The following is a 17610-nucleotide window of genomic DNA, read 5'->3' on the forward strand; positions in this document are numbered from 1 at the left end:
ATTTAGAGCGCCATATACTAATATGTGTTTGTTGCTTCAGATTAAGGATGTAACGATATGAACATTTCATATCGCGATTATTTCCACCTAAATTGTATGGTATTGTTGAATTTGCTCATACACGCAGACTGAAATCTTCAACCAAGATCTATTTTTCAAACGTTAACGTCTCTCAACGCGTGTTCATCAATCCGGGATTAAGGCTTATAAAAATGTGACACAGGAATATTATTATTATTGTTACATTATTGTTGCTTCAGATGAATGTAAGGGGTTAGCGTTGTCATTTTTGTTACTTTTTCTATGTCTTAATGACAAGATCTCTGTATTGGAAAAGTTGGGCCCTGAGGTGAAAAAGTTGTAACACCCCTGGTGTAAATTATTTTTTTTAATACAACCCAACATCAAGTTTGGGTTCTCAGTACATGGAATGTGAATTACACTCAACAAAAACATAAAGACAACACTTTTGTTTTTGCTCCCATTTTTCACGAGTTGAACTCAAAGATCTGAAACGTTTACTATATATACAAAAAATCTATTCCTCTCAAAAATTGTACACAAATCTTTGTTAGTGAGCATTTCTTCTCTGCCAAGACAATCCATCCCGCCTCACAGGTGTGGCATATCGAGTATTGCACAGCTGTGCCTTATGCTGCCCACAAAAGGCCACTCTGAAATGTGCAGTTTTATCACACCGCACAATGCCACAGATGTCGCAAGTTCTGCTGACTGCAGCAATGTCCACCAGAGCTGTTGCCCACGAATTGAATGTTGATTTCCCTACCATAAGTCGTCTCCAAAGGCGCTTCTGAGAAATTGGCAGTACATCCAACCAGCCTCAAAACCGCAGACCTCCACATCCAGCAGGTGCACCTACATGATCGTCTGAGACCAGCCACCCGGACAGCTGCTGCAACAATTGGCCTGCATAACCAACACATTTCTGTACAAACTGCGAGAAACCATCTCAGGCAAGTCAATCTGCATGCTCGCCATCCTCATCGGGGTCTCCACCTGACTGCAGTTGGTTGTTGTAACCGATTTGAGTGGGCAAATGCTCACATTCGATGGTGTCTGGCATTTTGGAGAGGTGTTTTCTTCATGGATGATTCCCGGTTTTGACTGTTCAGGGCAGATTGCAGACAGCATGTGTGGGACAGCGGTTTGCTGATGTCAATGTTGTGAACCGGGTGGCCCAGGGAGGGGTTGGGGTTATGGTATGGGTAGGTGTATGTTATGGACAACCAACGCAAGTGTATTTTATTGATGGCATTTTGAATACACAAACACCGTGACGAGATCCTGAGGCCCATTGCTGTGCCATTTACCCGAGACCATCACTTCAAGTCGGTGCATGACAACACATGGCCCCATGTTGCAAGGATCTGTACACAATTCCTGGAAACTGAAAACTTCCCAGCATACTCAGCGGACATGGCAACCATTGAGCATGTTTGGGATGCTGTGGAAGGGTGGATCCACTTCCTGCCAAGATCTATGAACTTGGCACAGCCATCGAAGAGGAGTGGAGCAACATTTCACAGGCCACAATCAACAACCTGATCAACCTTATGCCAATGATATGTGTTGCACTGCGTGGGAAAAAAATGGTGGTCACACCAGATACTGACTGCTTTTCTGCCCCCCCAGACCCAAAGAAAGCAAAACTGCACATTTTAGTGAGGCCTCTAACTGTGGGCACACCTGTGCAATAATCATGCTGTTTAATCAGCATCTCGATATGCCACACCTGTGAGGTAGGATGGATTATCTTGGCAAAGAAGAAATGCTCACTAACACAGATTAAGACACAATGCAAAAACAGTGTTCAAAAACAAGAAAAATAAATACAAAAAATAGGGGTATTTTATTTGAACTAAGCAAAATTATTGGCCAATAGAACACGCTTGTCAAGACTTTCCAAAACAAGTAAAATGAGCTAACCTCAGTGAACCCAAAAATACCATAAAATAAGCATATTCTCAGTAATAACAACTGTACTACTATTTGAGTACGTATTTTCTATTGTTTCATTGAAAATAAAACAGCAAAGTCCATTTAGCTGTCATCTGTTTTAATATGAGACACAATTGTGTCAAAGTCATGATTTTTTTTATTTCATGCTTAAAATAAGAAATTATTTCTTTAAAAAAGTAGTTTTATACTTGTGAGTGTTGATGACACAGCTTTGCAACAATTGATATTCTAGTTTCAAGCATGTTTTACTCAATATATGTCATTAAATCTCAGCAACAAGCTGTAATATCTAACTGAGATCATTTAGGACCAAAACACTTAAAACAAGTAAAACATTATCATACTATCCGCTTAGTGAGAAGAATTATCTTATCAGACAGAAAATAAGCAAATATACCTAAATCAATCGTACTTAGATTTTCGTTGGGCAGCACGAGATTTTCGTTGGGCAGCACGGTGGAACAGGGGTTACTGCATGTGCCTCACAAAACTAAGGTCCTGATTTGTTCTGGGTTCAATCCCGGGCTCGGGATCTTTCTCTATGGAGTTTGCATGTTCTCTCCGTGACGGCGTGGGTACTCCGGCTTCCTACTACCCTTCGAGTACAATGCCTTCCGCCCGTATGCAGCTAAGATAGGCTCAGGCGGTCCCCCGCGACCCTGAACGGTACAAGCAGTAGAAAATGGATAGATGGATGGATAGATTTTAGTTTTTGCAGTGCAGATTTGTGTATAATTTTTGAGAGGAACAGGTCTTTTGTGTATATAGTCGAAGTTGGCCATCTTTCAGTTGAACTCATGAAAAATGGGCGCAAAAACAAAAGTCGCGCCCCTATTTTTGTTCGGTACAGTAAGTGCTCTCACTTTGCAGGAAGGTCTCCAGGTGTTTCACGTAGCCCGCGTACTTCAATGGGTCGCCTCTGCTGAAAGTGATGTCCGGCGAGTTCGGAAGGATCACCAGCCCTGTAAGAAGACAGCGTGAGGAGGAAGGAGCTCATGTGAAGTGCGCCGGTAAAACAATATAAAATCCCTTGAATCCTGGAGATGGCAGACACGCCGACCTGGTCGATACAGACAGAAGGACTAAATTTACTCTGTCTGGAGACAAGCTGCGGCAATTAGCTGAAAGCTTCATGGTTAGTGAACATGAGGACGAGGAGACACTAACCTGGATAGGGAACGCGGTCTCTGTACCTGGGCACGTGCTCATCCAGCGTGAGCAGCATCACCCACATGGTCAGGGCGAACATGCCCGCCAGGAAACAGTAGAACACCAGATAGAACAGCAAGATGAGGGCTGGGGTTGGGGGTTGGACAAAGAAAAGGAGAGGGGTAATGTAGAATTGATTATTACCCGCCACACACACACATCTGGACAGTCAATTTCTCATTTTGGATGCATGATTTAAGTCCCAACTTAAAACTCATTTGTATACTCTAGCCTTTAAATAGACCCCCTTTTTAGACCAGTTGATCTGCCGTTTATTTTCTTTTCCTCCTCTCCCCCCTCTCCCTTGTGGAATGGGGGACACAGGTCCGGTGGCCATGGATGAAGCGCTGGCTGTCCAGAGTCGGGACCCAGGATGGACCGCTCATCCAGAGTCGGGACCCAGGATGGACCGCTTGCCTGTGCATCGGTTGGGGACATCTCTGCGCTGCTGATCCGTCCAAGCTTGGGATGGTCTCCTGCTGGCTCCACTATGGACGGGACTCTCGCTACTATATTGGATCCACTATGGCAGGGGTCGGGAACCTTTTTGACTGAGAGAGCCAAATATTTTAAAATGTATTTCCGTGAGAGCCATATAATATTTTTAACACTGAATACAACTGTCAGGTTCAAACACTGATGACATCTATTTAACAGACAAGAAGCAAGGAATTAAACAGAGACAGAATTCAATTTAGCTCAATGAGGAGAAATAAGAGAATTCTACACCTCTTTTGGACTTTCCCTGATTACAACAAACAAATGCGTGCATCTCTTATTCTTTTCAATAACATTGTTATTCTATTCTGAAGCTAACCAATAATAAATAAAATACTTTTGACTGTTAATACAACTACTTGAACAGGTGCGATAGAAACGGATGGATGGATTCAAATGCATGAGAACGTTTTATATTTTCAACGTTATTTTTAACACTGTGATTACCACTTATCGTGTGAAGTGAATTATATTTATATAGCGCTTTTCTCTAGTGACTCAAAGCGCTTTACATAGTGAAACCCAATATCTAAGTTACATATTTAAACCAGTGTGGGTGGCATTGGGAGCAGGTGGGTAAAGTGTCTTGCCCAAGGACACAACGGCAGTGACTAGGATGGCAGAAGCGGGGATCGAACCTGCAACCCTTAAGTTGCTGGCACGGCCGCTCTACCAACCGAGCTATACCGCCCTGTGTTAAGCAACGTCAGCAAGATTTATCTGAGAGCCAGATGCAGTCATCAAAAGATCCACATCTGGCTCTAGAGCCATAGGTTCCCTACCCCTGCACTATGGACTGGACTCTCACTGTTATGTCGGATCCACTATGGACTGGACTTTCATATCCTGTTAGACCCGCTCGACATCCATTGCTTTCGGTCTCCCCTGGGGGTTGGGGGGGAGTTGCCCGCATATGCGGTCCTCTCCCAGGTGTCTAATAGTCACTGTCACCGACGTACCACTGGGGTGAGTTTTTCCTTGTCCTTATGTGGGCTCTGTACCGCGGATGTCGTGGTGGCTTGTGCAGCCCTTTGAGATTGTGATTCAGGGCTATATAAACAAACATTAATTGATGGGCTTCACGGTGGAAGAGGGGTTAGTGCGTCTGCCTCACAATACGAAGGTCCTGCAGTCCTGGGTTCAATCCCAGGCTCGGAATCTTTCTGTGTGGAGTTTGCATGTTCTCCCATGAATGCGTGGGTTCCCTCCGGGTACTCCGGTTCCCTCCCACTTCCAAAGACATGCACCTGGGGATAGGTTGATTGGCAACACTAAATTGGCCCTAGTGTGTGAATGTGAGTGTGAATGTTGTCTGTCTGTCTGTGTTGGCCCTGCGATGAGATGACGACTTGTCCAGGGTGTACGCCGCCTTCCGCCCGATTGTAGCTGAGATAGGCGCCAGCGCCCCCCCGTGACCCCAAAAGGGAATAAGCGGTAGAAAATGGATGGGATGGATGATTGATTGATGCATCTTCATCGTTAGGAGGCCGAAGCTGAAGCGTCCGTTCCTCTACTGTCGCCTCAAAATGGTCCACGGATGCCCCTGACTTGTCGCTGTGCATCACCCCCCCCCCCCTTTCTGTCAATCCTCCCTAACAGTATCCCACAATGCTTAGTGCCCGGAGAAGAGGAGGGGGAGAAAAAGAAGAGAGGGAATCCCATTTGACCTTGACAGGCATGCTAATGTGGGCGACCATGCGACTGCAATGGAGCATCCCACTGCACAGCAGCGCAGGGGCCCGGTCTGCACGGCGGCCCCCTCCTCGCGCCGTAGCCTATAGGAGCCGGCTGCTGTGTTACTATGCCTCTTACATAAAAGTGATCATGCCGCAAAGGGATGCTGAGGCCCACTCCTGGTGGGAGATGAGGTTGTCCGCATCATCATCATCACCACTATAATCTGGCCATCCATGCACATTCTTGGGTTTAATGACTCATTTGCTGCATTATATGAACATAACGGCACAGGCCCGATGGCCATAAAAGCACATATACGACTGACATTTTGATGCATGTAAGTGAGAGGAGGGGTCCTTACCCCAGCTGCCGGCCGTACGACCCAACACCTCGCCCGTCCTTGGGTTGTAGAAGGAGTCCTTCCAGCTGGACGCATTCTCCTTGTTGGCTGGTTTATCCTCAGTGCTCGCCATGGTGGGCTTCTTTGGGTGTCCCAAAATGTTTAGGGTTTATCTCCGAGGAGGGGGGGGGGGAGAGAATAAAAACCCTACAGAAAAGCGCAGGGGGGCCGATGCAATGAGGCGAAGGAGCCGGCGAGTGGTCGGATCAATGGCTGGGAAGGAGTGGGCGGCAGAAAGAGGGAGAGCGCAGGCAGAAGGACGGAGGGAAAGACGCTCTGGTGCTGGAACAGGGGAGAGAAAAAAAACACACACAAGGAAGGGTTTGTGGGAGAGGGGGGGGGGGGGGGGGCTTGAAAAAAAAAAAAGGAGACGGAGGAAAAAAATGCGTGACGTCGACAAATGCCCCTCGGTAGCAGCTGATGCGCAGCAGAGATGCTCATTGGCTGACGGCGGCGATACGCGCACCAATTAAAAATATAGGACACCCTATCTTGAATATGGATGGTGCTTTAAGGGAAGGGCTGGCGTTACCTCCGCTCACACACACACATTCCAACGCACACCCACAATGCAGGTGTCCTAAAAAAAAAAAAAAAGACAAGTCAGCATATAGTGGGGCAAAAAAGTATTTAGTCAGCCACCGATTGTGCAAGTTCTCCCACTTAAAATGATGACAGAGGTCTGTAATTTTCATCATAGGTACACTTCAACTGTGAGAGACAGAATGTGGGGAAAAAATCCAGGAATTCACATTGTAGGAATTTTAAAGAATTTCTTTGTAAATTATGGTGGAAAATAAGTATTTGGTCACTTCAATCAATGTTTACTTATATAGCCCTAAATCACTAGTGTCTCAAAAGGCTGCACAAACCACTACGACATCCTCGGTAGGCCCACATAAGGGCAAGGAAAACTCACACCCAGTGGGACGTCAGTGACAATGATGACTATGAGAACCTTGGAGAGGAGGAAAGCAATGGATGTCGAGCGGGTCTAACATGATACTGTGAAAGTTCAATCCATAATGGATCCAACACAGTCGCGAGAGTCCAGTCCAAAGCGGATCCAACACAGCAGCGAGAGTCCCGTTCACAGCGGAGCCAGCAGGAAAACATCCCAAGTGGAGGCGGATCAGCAGAGCAGAGATGTCCCCAGCCGATACACAGGCAAGCAGTACATGGCCACCGGATCGGACCGGGCCCCCTCCACAAGGGAGAGTGGGACATAGGAGGAAAAGAAAAGAAACGGCAGATCAACTGGTCTAAAAAGGGAGTCTATTTAAAGGCTAGAGTATACAAATGAGTTTTAAGGGGAGACCTAAATGCTTCTACTGAGGTGGCATCTTGACCTTTTACCGGGAGGGCATTCCAGAGTACTGGAGCCCGAACGGAAAACGCTCTATAGCCCGCAGACTTTTTTTGGGCTCTGGGAATCACTAATAAGCCGGAGTCCTTTGAACGCAGATTTCTTGCCGGGACATATGGTACAATACAATCGGCAAGATAGGATGGAGCTAGACCGTGTAGTATTTTATACGTAAGTAGTAAAACCTTAAAGTCACATCTTAAGTGCACAGGAAGCCAGTGCAGGTGAGCCAGTACAGGCGTAATATGATCAAACTTTCTTGTTCTTGTCAAAAGTCTAGCAGCCGCATTTTGTACCAACTGTAATCTTTTAATGCTAGACATAGATAGATAGATAGATAGTACTTTATTGATTCCTTCAGGAGAGTTCCTTCAGGAAAAGTAGTGACCATGTTATGAAAACGTATTGCACTGTTATTGTTTTGCATCCCCTGTCATCCTACTACCCCCCGTCCCCCATCCCAGAGAGGAGTTGTACAGTCTAATGGCGTGTGGGACAAAGGAGTTCTTGAGTCTATTAGTCCTGTACTTGGGATGAAGCAGTCTAGCACTGAACAGGCTCCTCTGGCTACTGATAACGCTATGCAGAGGGTGACTGGCATCATCCAGGATGCTCACTAGTTTGTCCACAGTCCTCTTCTCTGCCACCGTCACCAGTGAGTCCAGTTTCATTCCGACATGGGGAGACCTGAAAATAATACGTTACACAGTAGTCGAGGCAAGACGTAACAAACGCATGGATAATGATCTCAGCGTCTTTAGTGGACAGAATGGAGCGAATTTTTAGCGATATTACGGAGATGAAAGAAGGCCGTTTTAGTAACGCTTTTAATGTGTGACTCAAAGGAGAGAGTTGGGTCGAAGATAATACCCAGATTCTTTACCGTGTCGCCTTGTTCAATTGTTTGGTTGTCAAATGTTAAAGTTGTATTATTAAATAGAGGTCGGTGTCTAGCAGGACCGATAATCAGCATTTCCGTTTTTTTGGCGTTGAGTTGCAAAAAGTTAGCGGACATCCATTGTTTAATTTCATTAAGACACGCCTCCAGCTGACTACAATCCGGCGTATTGGTCAGCTTTAGGGCCACGTAGAGTTGGGTGTCATCAGCATAACAGTGTAACTTCTTCTTTAAGAAGCTCTTCTGTCCTCAACTCGTTACCTGTATTAATGGCACTTGTGTGAACTCGTTATCTGTCTAAAAGACACCTCTCCACAGCCTCACACAGTCATACTCTAAACTCCACTCTGGCCAAGACCAAAAAGCTGTCGAAGGACACCAGGAAAAGAATTGTAGACCCGCACCAGACTGGGAAGAGTGAATCTACAATAGGCAAGCAGCTTGGTGTGAAAAAAATCAACTGTGGGAGCAATTATCAGAAAATGGAAGACATACAAGACCACTGATAATCTCCCTCGATCTGGGGCTCCACGCAAGATCTCATCCCGTGGGGTCAAAATGATCATGAGAACGGTGAGCAAAAATCCCAGAACCACACGGGGGGACCTGGTAAATGACCTGCAGAGAGCTGGGACCAAAGTAACAAAGGTTACCATCAGTAACACGCTACGCCGACAGGGAACCAAATCCTGCAGTGCCAGACGTGTCCCCCTGCTTAAGCCAGTGCATGTCCAGGCACGTCTGAAGTTTGCCAGAGAGCACATGGATGATACAGCAGAGGATTGGGAGAATGTCATGTGGTCAGATGAAACCAAAATAGAACTTTTTGGTATAAAATCAACTCGTCGTGTTTGGAGGAAGAATACTGAGTTGCATCCCAAGAACACCATACCTACTGTGAAGCATGGGGGTGGAAACATCATGCTTTGGGGCTGTTTTTCTGCTAAGGGGACAGGACGATTGATCCGTGTTAAGGAAAGAATGAATGGGGCCATGTATCATGAGATTTTGAGCCAAAACGTCCTTCCATCAGTGAGAGCTTTGAATGGTTGACCAAGTACTTATTTTCCACCATAATTTACGAATAAATTCTTTTAAATTCCTAGATTTTTTTTTTCCACATTCTGTCGCTCATGATGAAAATTACAGACCTCTGTCATCATTTTAAGTGGGAAAACTTGCACAATCGGGGGCTGACTAAATACTTTTTTTGCCCCGCTGTATTTGGGTCCGACTTGAGCGCGCCGTTGGATATTTCGGGGCATTTTGCCAACCCCTGTTGCTACGGCAATGGAGCACTATGCTGACGCTAGAGAGGATTTGTAAATGGATTGGCATGTTAGCTCACGCTAATGCACGCATGGCATTGGTGGACATGTCATGCAGCTTTCTCAGAAAGGGGCAAAGGCTAAACTTCCAGCCCCGTGTGACACTCCTTCGACAATCAGGGTGCCAGAGAGAGGTGGGTGGGTGGGGGTGGGTGTTATATAATATAATGAACTGTATGATGCAGGATTCAGCTCACATGGGGGAGGGGGTGTGGGCTAGTGCATCCAGTTCGTGCTGTCAGACTGAATTTGTTGCAAGGCAAGGTCCACCACAACTCACACAATGCGGCACCACACACACACACACACACACATTTGAGGGATGAGTGTGAGAGCAGGCAGCACTGATTCATGGGCTCGTTCTGTCAGCCGCGCTCACACATTCGCTTCTTCGCTGCACCCGAGTGAGGGAGACGGAAGGGCGCAGGTGTGCGCAGGGGTTTGGCTCCGTGCAGCTAAGCTATCCTGCGCCGTGTACACAACCGGCTCACAATCCTCCCATTGTTGAGGAGGCTCCATCCCCGATCCCCTCCTCTATGTTTGCCAGTGCACTCAATTAGCGCCCCTGCGCCATACCAGCACCATGAGCAGGAACACACACCCCCATTTGTTCTCACTCTCTCCATCCGCAAGCTGCCATAGCAACCCTTGCAGTGAGCGTGCTCACATCAATAGGAAGCAACCCCCCCCCCCCTCACCCCCAAACACACACACAACAGCATCATTCGGAATTTCTTTCTCCAAAGTCAGCATGTGTTCACCTGTCCTAGAGTCAGTACATAATAAATGTTCCTCGCGTCCGACGCCGAGGCTTCACGTCCCGCATAGCACGACAACATTTCCTGCTCAAAAAGTGCACATCTCATAATTGAGCATTTCGTCTTGTGCATAAGTCCAAAATTAGACATGATGCACTTAGTGGAGAGCAGACCTCAAACAATGCTGAATTATTAACGATAATAATGGAGTGTGTGTTTGTTTGTCCGTCTCTTTGCCAGCGCAAATCTTTTGAGCTCCTGCAGTCGGCTTTTGATGTTGTTCAGTTCCGGTTAGGGCCAGGCGATATGGCCTTTTATTATTATCTCGATATTTTTAGGCCATGTCACGACACTATATACCAGGGGTGTCAAACTCAAATACAGAGTGGGCCAAAATTTAAAACCGAGGTTGAACAAATTAACCTTTTAATAGGGACCCAAACGGTGGAAGAGGGGTTAGTGCATCTGCCTCACAATAAAAAAGGTCCTGCAGTCCTGGGTTCAATTCCAGGCTGAGGATCTTTCTGTGTGGAGTTTGCATGTTCTCCCCGTGAATGCGTGGGTTTCCTCCAGGTACTCCGGCTTCCAAAGACATGCACCTGGGGATAGGTTGATTGGCAACACTAAATTGGCCCTAGTGTGTGAATGTGAGTGTGAATGTTGTCTGTCTATATGTGTTGGCCCTGCGATGACGTGGCGACTTGTCCAGGGTGTACCCTGCCTTCCGCCCGAATGTAGCTGAGATAGGCGCCAGGGATAGGAAGGGAATAAGCGGTAGAAAATGGATGGATGGATGGAGGGACCCAAACAAGTTTTGCATTGAATATTGAACAAGCAAGGCTTATATATGTCAGAGTTATTTGATGTCGAACCCCAGGATGCAGAGAAGGAGGCAGGCATTGAATGGGAAAAACATGGTTTTAATTTCAAATACTAGAACTAGAACAAACAAAGGGTGCAAACAAAAAGCGCGCACATGGGCGGAATAACAAACTAAGGGTCTTTGGCATAGAAGCTAGCAAGAAACAAAAAAAAAATGACCTAGCGTGGAAGCTAGCGGGTAGCAAACAGGAAAAACTTGAAATGGCTAATGCTAACAGAAACCGCTTACCGCTACGACGACCAGGACAAAATGTAGCACGACAGGTAGTAGCTGTAACAAAACGACACGACAAGAGCGACATGTGGCAACGACAATACAATGTTTCAGCAACTGACACAACACAAAGCAGGTGCAAATAGGAGCAGGCTGATTAGCGACAGGTGTGGCCAGGTGCCAATCGGCCGCAGCTGAGGAGGAACACAGCACTCGGGGAACAACACAGGAAGCTGACAAAATAAGAGCACTAGACAGGAACGAAGGACAGGAAATACTAAAGACAGAGGAAACAGACAAATGCAGAGGAAACAACTAAAACATAGACAAACTGTCAGGGGAAAGCCTGACGATATAACTTCATAGTGACATGCAAAATCGAGTTTCAAATAATAATAATAATTAAAAAATATCAATGGCATATTAAATAAAATTTAAATAAAAATTGAATGCCTCTTTTCGGCAGTAGGGTTGAGGTGGACGGGGTTTGGTGATAGCGGGGGGGTCTATGTTGTAGCGTCCCGGAAGAGTTAGTGCTGCAAGGCGTTCTGGGTATTTGTTCTGTTGTGTTACGGTGCGGATGTTCTCCCGAAATGTGTCATTCTTGTTTGGTGTGGGTTCACAGTGTGGCGCATATTTGTAACAGCGTTAAAGTTTTTTATACGGCCACCCTCGGTGTGACCTGTTGACAAAGTTTGCCTTGCATTCACTTGTGTGTTTATAAGCCGCATATATTATGTGACTGGGCCGGCACGCTGTTTGTATGGAGGAAAAGCGGACGTGGAGACAGGTTGTAGAGAACGCCAAAGGCAGTGCCTTTAAAGCCCACCCCAAATATTGTTGTCCCGGATGAACTTCGGGAGTCTCCCGGGAAAATCGGGAGGGTTGGCAAGTAAGAGTATTAGCGGTGAATGCGGTTTTACAGCGGCTGGCCAGCTCTAATGTTAATTTGATATTGCCTCAAGGGCCAAGTGAAATTACGCGGCGGGCCAAATTTGGCCCGCGGGCCAGAGTTTGACACCAATGCTATATACAGTGGGGCAAAAAAGTATTTAGTCAGCCACCGATTGTGCAAGTTCTCCCACTTAAAATGATGACAGAGGTCTGTAAATTTCATCATAGGTGTTACGCCTGTTCGGCATTGTGCGGCCGGGTTCAATTCCCTCGAGGATGCGTCAAAAACGAAGAACACAACAAAGGTAAGATATAACCAAGTTGTTCTAAATAACAGAAGGAGAGCTATAACAAAAACACTGGCGCTAACAAAAGCCAAACCAAAGACGCTAGTATGAGAACTAGGAGATACGAAATAGGAAATTAAACTGGCACGTTGGCACACAAAAAGGAGTAAATAAAACATTTAGCATGTGAGCTAATAACTAGGTGCATAGCGTGAGAGCTCGCGAAAATAGTAGGAATTGCGTGAAAGCAAACGATCAAAACAGACGTATAGCAAACTAGAGTCCCAGACAGAATAAACCAAAGAGGCTGTCTTATAAAGGGAAGGTGATTAACAGAGAACAGGTGTGCAGGAACAAGGTGTAACAGCTGAAACTAATAAGTAACCGTGGTGATGGACTAAACGGGAAATAAACGGATCAAACGGAGAATGAGAACAAAGATGGAAAAACAAACAATATGTGAAGATTCGAGTCACGGATCGCAACAATAGGTACACTTCGACTGTGAGAGACAGAATGTGAAAAAAAAAATCCAGGAATTCACATTGTAGGATTTTTTTAAGAATTGATTTGTAAATTAAGGTGGTAAATAAGTATTTGGTCAACCATTCAAAGCTCTCACTGATGGAAGGAGGTTTTGGCTCAAAATCTCACGATACATGGCCCCATTCATTCTTTCCTTAACACGGATCAATCGTCCTATCCCCTTAGCAGAAAAACAGCCCCAAAGCATGATCTTTCCACTCCCATGCTTAACAGTAGGTATGGTGTTCTATGGATGCAACTCAGTATTCTTCTTCCTCCAAACACGACGCGTTGTGTTTGGAGGAACCAGCTTTACGCACTGGCTGGTTTGGCTGTGACAATCCCTGTGTCCACCGAGTCCGTTGGGCGGTCATACTCAGCCTTAAATTAAAACGTTGTGCAAGAAACACAACTGGACAGACGCGGCTTTCAGCATTGGCCTCCATGTCAACGGGAAAGGATTTATTTTTGGAGCTGAAACACACAGACACACTGCACAACCAAGCCATTGAGGTCTTTTTGAGGAAAGAAAGGAGAATAGACTTTGTGTTGAAATAAGTATTGTAGGGGACACAGCCGTTTTGGTGAGTGCAAACATTTGATGAAATGTTTTCACGTTTAATGTGTCTTTTTCACGTTTAATATGTTTTTATGATTGTTTTTGTCCATATCAAATCTATAATAACAAACTAAAATGACAAATGCACTAAAAATGGAAGAAAAAAATCTTGGTCTTCTGCAAAATACTGTAATTTTTTAATCTTTTGGATTGCCAGCTTTGCACAGACAAAGAAAAATATCACTTCAGCACAATTAATAATAACTATAGCAACAGCCCTTAAGCATAAGAGTTGTGTGATGATATATACATAATCATTCTACCAAAAATATGTGGATTAAACATTAATGGTATTTACACAATGCATGGATAAAAAAATCTCAAAATGTGAAAGATGAACTAATTATTTTGAAAATCTTACAGTAACAAAAAGTAGACATTTAAAGGCCTACTGAAATGAGATTTTCTTATCCAAACGGGGATAGCAGGTCCATCTTATGTGTCATACTTGATCATTTTGCGATATTACCATATTTTTGCTGAAAGGATTTAGTAGAGAACGTCGACGATAAAGTTTGCAACTTTTGGTCGCTAATAAATAAGCCTTGCCTGCACCGGAAGTAGCAGACGATGTGCGCGTGACGTCACCGGTGTGAGGGCTCCTCACATCCTCACATTGTTTATAATGTGAGCCACCAGCAGTAAGAGCAATTCGGACCGAGAAAGCAACAATTTCCCCATTAATTTGAGCGAGGATGAAAGATTCGTGGATAAGGAAAGTTAGAGTGAAGCAAGAAAAAAAAAAGGAGGAAAAAAGAAAAGGCGGCGGCAGTGGCAGCGTTTCAGATGTAATTAAACACATATACTAGGATAATTCTGGAAAATCCATTATCTGCTTATTGTGTTAATAGTATTTTAGTGAGATTATAAAGTATTACCTGAAAGTCGGATGCCTGCGGTGAACGCCAGGGTCTCTGAGAGAAGCCAAGATCACAGCTGCCTTTTGAGCTGCAGAATGAGGTCACGTAATCCACTCAAGTCTCCGGTAAGAGCCGACTTAATATCACAATTTTCCCATCCAAAAACTCGCTGGTTGACGTAAGAAATATGTTCGCTTGACCGCTCTGTGTTAAAGCTTCACAACAAACAAAGAAACAACGGCTGCGTTTCGGTGCTAAAGACAGCTGCAATCCACCGCTTTCCACCAACAGCATTCTTCTTTGACGTCTCCATTATTAATTAAACAAATTGCAAAAGATTCAGCAACACAGATGTCCAAAAAGACTGTGTAATTGCGTGATGAAAAGAGACGACTTTTAGCCGTAAGTGGTGCTGGGCTAATATGTCCTCTACAACCAATAACGTCACAAACAAGCGTCAACAGGAAACTCCGCGGGAAATTCAAAATTGTAATTTAGTAAACTAAAAAGGCCGTATTGGCATGTGTTGCAACGTTAATATTTTCATCATTGATATATAAACTATCAGACTGCGTGGTCGGTAGTAGTGGGTTTCAGTAGGCCTTTAAAGTTTTTAAATGCATGAGAAGATTTGAAAAACTTTAAATAGCTTTAAACATTTACCATTCATATGAAACTAATTGTTCATCTTTTTTAACTGCAGAATGTGGCTTAAAACCTAAACTAAACCATACAATCAACAACATGACTTTAATATTTGTGGTATTGTTAAAACTGTTGTTGCATATTATGTTTTAATGTTGGCAAAACATATTTAATCTTTTGGTGGTATTTAAAATCAAGATATATTTCAGAAACAAAGAAATACTTAATTCTAACTTCCTGTTTGACTATGATATACAGTAAGATTAAATGGAGCATTATAAATCATGACATGTTCTTGAAAATAGTGGACAGAAACTGACGGGATGTTGAGAAGTCATTGTAAAATCAGTTGTTTCAGCATCCTCCAACGATGGGGAGCGTGGTTAAAAATATATAATATAGAAATAAATATATCATAAATCAAGAGGACGCCTGTTTTCCTAATTTGTTTTTTTAAACTCTGAACTGTCGCAGACGGAAAAGGATTGTCTTTCCGGATAGGAGAAATTAATGTCTGTTTCAACTTGCTTCCTCAGGGAATCTTTTTGCATGGAAAAGGCTGACCCACCACATAAAACCCATCACGGTAGAACATGTTAGAATAATTATGTATAAATTATCATACAACTCTTAATGCTTAAGGGCCGTTGCTATAGTTATTATCAATTGTGTTGAAGTAGCAACTTCTCTATCTGTGCAAAGAGACGACTTGCAAATCCAAAGATTGGAAGTCGTCTCGTATCTGTGTCTGTGTCCAAGGCCGAACACGGCCATGACGCAGACAAAGCAGAGACAGGGCGATATCACGAGTGTCATTACATTTGCATTTGTGTATAATCATATATTGTGTCTGGGGCTGCAGATTACCCCACCTCCTTCAGCAGCAGCTTCAGCGATGTAACCAAGGACCTCCCGAATAAATAGAGGAAGCACGTGGGCTGGACTTTAGAGCGTAGTTTGGATCTGTAACTAGAGTACAGCCCAAAAAAATCTCCTCAATTGAGCAAAATTTAACTCTGTCTCTGCATGATTCCTTGCTTCTTGTCTGTTTAATAGATGTCATCAGTGTTTGAACCTGACAAACAAGACATGCTTCTATCCTTCCTGGATGACCCAAGCCTAACATAACACCCTTGCCATTTTTTTCAGAGTTCCAGGGATAATGACATTTCCTGTTATATTACATATATAAGTGAAGTGAATTATATTTATATAGCACTTTTCTCTAGTGACTCAACGCACTTTACATAGTGAAACCCAATATCTAAGTTACATTTAAACCAGTGTGGGTGGCACTGGAGCAGGTGGGTAAAGTGTCTTGCCCAAGGACACAACGGCAGTGACTAGTATGGCGGAAGCGGGAATTGAACCTGCAACCCTCAAGTTGCTGGCACGGCCACTCTACCAACCGAGCTATGCCGCCCGACAGAGACACATATTTCCTGTCAAGTTAAATTTAGTAAATATAAATCATATCTTATCAAATCATACCAGAAGGCGGGACACACATACCTGATACCAGAACTGGTGCATGTGACTCACAATACAAAGGTCATGAGTAGTCCTGAGTTCAATCCCGGGCTCGGGATCTTTCTGTGTGGAGTTTGCATGTTCTCCCCGTGACTGCGTGGGTTCCCTTTCGGGTACTCCGGCTTCCTCCCACCTCCAAAGACATGCACCTGGGGATAGGTTGATTGGCAACACTAAATTGGCCCAAATTTGTGAATGTTGTCTATCTGTGTTGGCCCTGCAAAGAGGTGGAGACTTTTCCAGTGTGTACCCCGCCTCCCGCTCATGTGCAGCTGAGATAGGCACCAGCGCCCCCCGCGAGCCCAAAAGGGACAAGCGGTAGAAAATGGATGTTTTTTTTCACAGTTTGACACAAAGTATATCCGTCATTGTCTCTCACAGGGTTCGGTTCTTGTATAGCTTGGTTGGTAAAGCGGTCGTGCCAGCAACTTAGAGGTACCAGGTTCGATACCCGCTTCCGCCATCCTAGTCACTGCCGTTGTGTCCTTGGGCAGGACAATTTACCCACCTGCTCCTAGTGCCACCCACACTGGTTTAAATGTAACTTAGATATTGGGTTTCAATATGTAAAGTGCGTTGAGTCACTAGAGAAAAGCGCTATATAAATATAATTCACTTCACTATTTAATAAGATTACAGTTGGTACAAAATGTGGCTGCTAGACTTTCGACAAGAACAAGAAAGTTTGATCAAATTACGCCTACACTATACCTATATTGTATATAACTATATACATATACTGTATATACATATATGCCTATATATATATCCATCCATCCATCCATTTTCTACCGCTTATTCCCTTTCGGGGTCGCGGGGGGCGCTGGCGCCTATCTATATATATATACAGTATATACCTATATTGGCTCAGCTGCACTGAAACCCACTACTACCGACCACGCAGTCTGATAGTTTATAAATCAATGATGAAATATTAACATTGCAACACATGCCGATACGGCCTTTTTAGTTTACTAAATTGCAATTTAAAATTTCCCGCAAAGTATCCCGTTGAAAACATCGCGGAATGATGACACGTA

At 44.4% G+C, this 17610-nt stretch overlaps 1 protein-coding gene across 1 annotated transcript in view; it reads right to left on the reverse strand.

Annotated features, from left to right (window-relative positions):
• The window catches only part of LOC133568152 (sodium/potassium-transporting ATPase subunit beta-3-like), a 15703-nt gene extending 9602 nt beyond the window's left edge, over positions 1–6101 (reverse strand). The window contains exons 1-3 of the mRNA XM_061919893.1: positions 5726–6101; positions 3148–3276; positions 2844–2942 (exon numbers count right to left, since the gene is read on the reverse strand). Of these exons, the coding sequence (XP_061775877.1) occupies positions 2844–2942; positions 3148–3276; positions 5726–5837 (340 nt within the window). The 5' untranslated portion in view covers positions 5838–6101. The remainder of the gene's footprint in view (positions 1–2843; positions 2943–3147; positions 3277–5725) is intronic.
• Between the last annotated feature and the right edge of the window lie 11509 nt (positions 6102–17610).

The sequence above is a fragment of the Nerophis ophidion genome, linkage group LG14 (genome assembly GCF_033978795.1).
Source record: "Nerophis ophidion isolate RoL-2023_Sa linkage group LG14, RoL_Noph_v1.0, whole genome shotgun sequence".
Classification (NCBI taxonomy): Eukaryota; Metazoa; Chordata; class Actinopteri; order Syngnathiformes; family Syngnathidae; genus Nerophis; species Nerophis ophidion.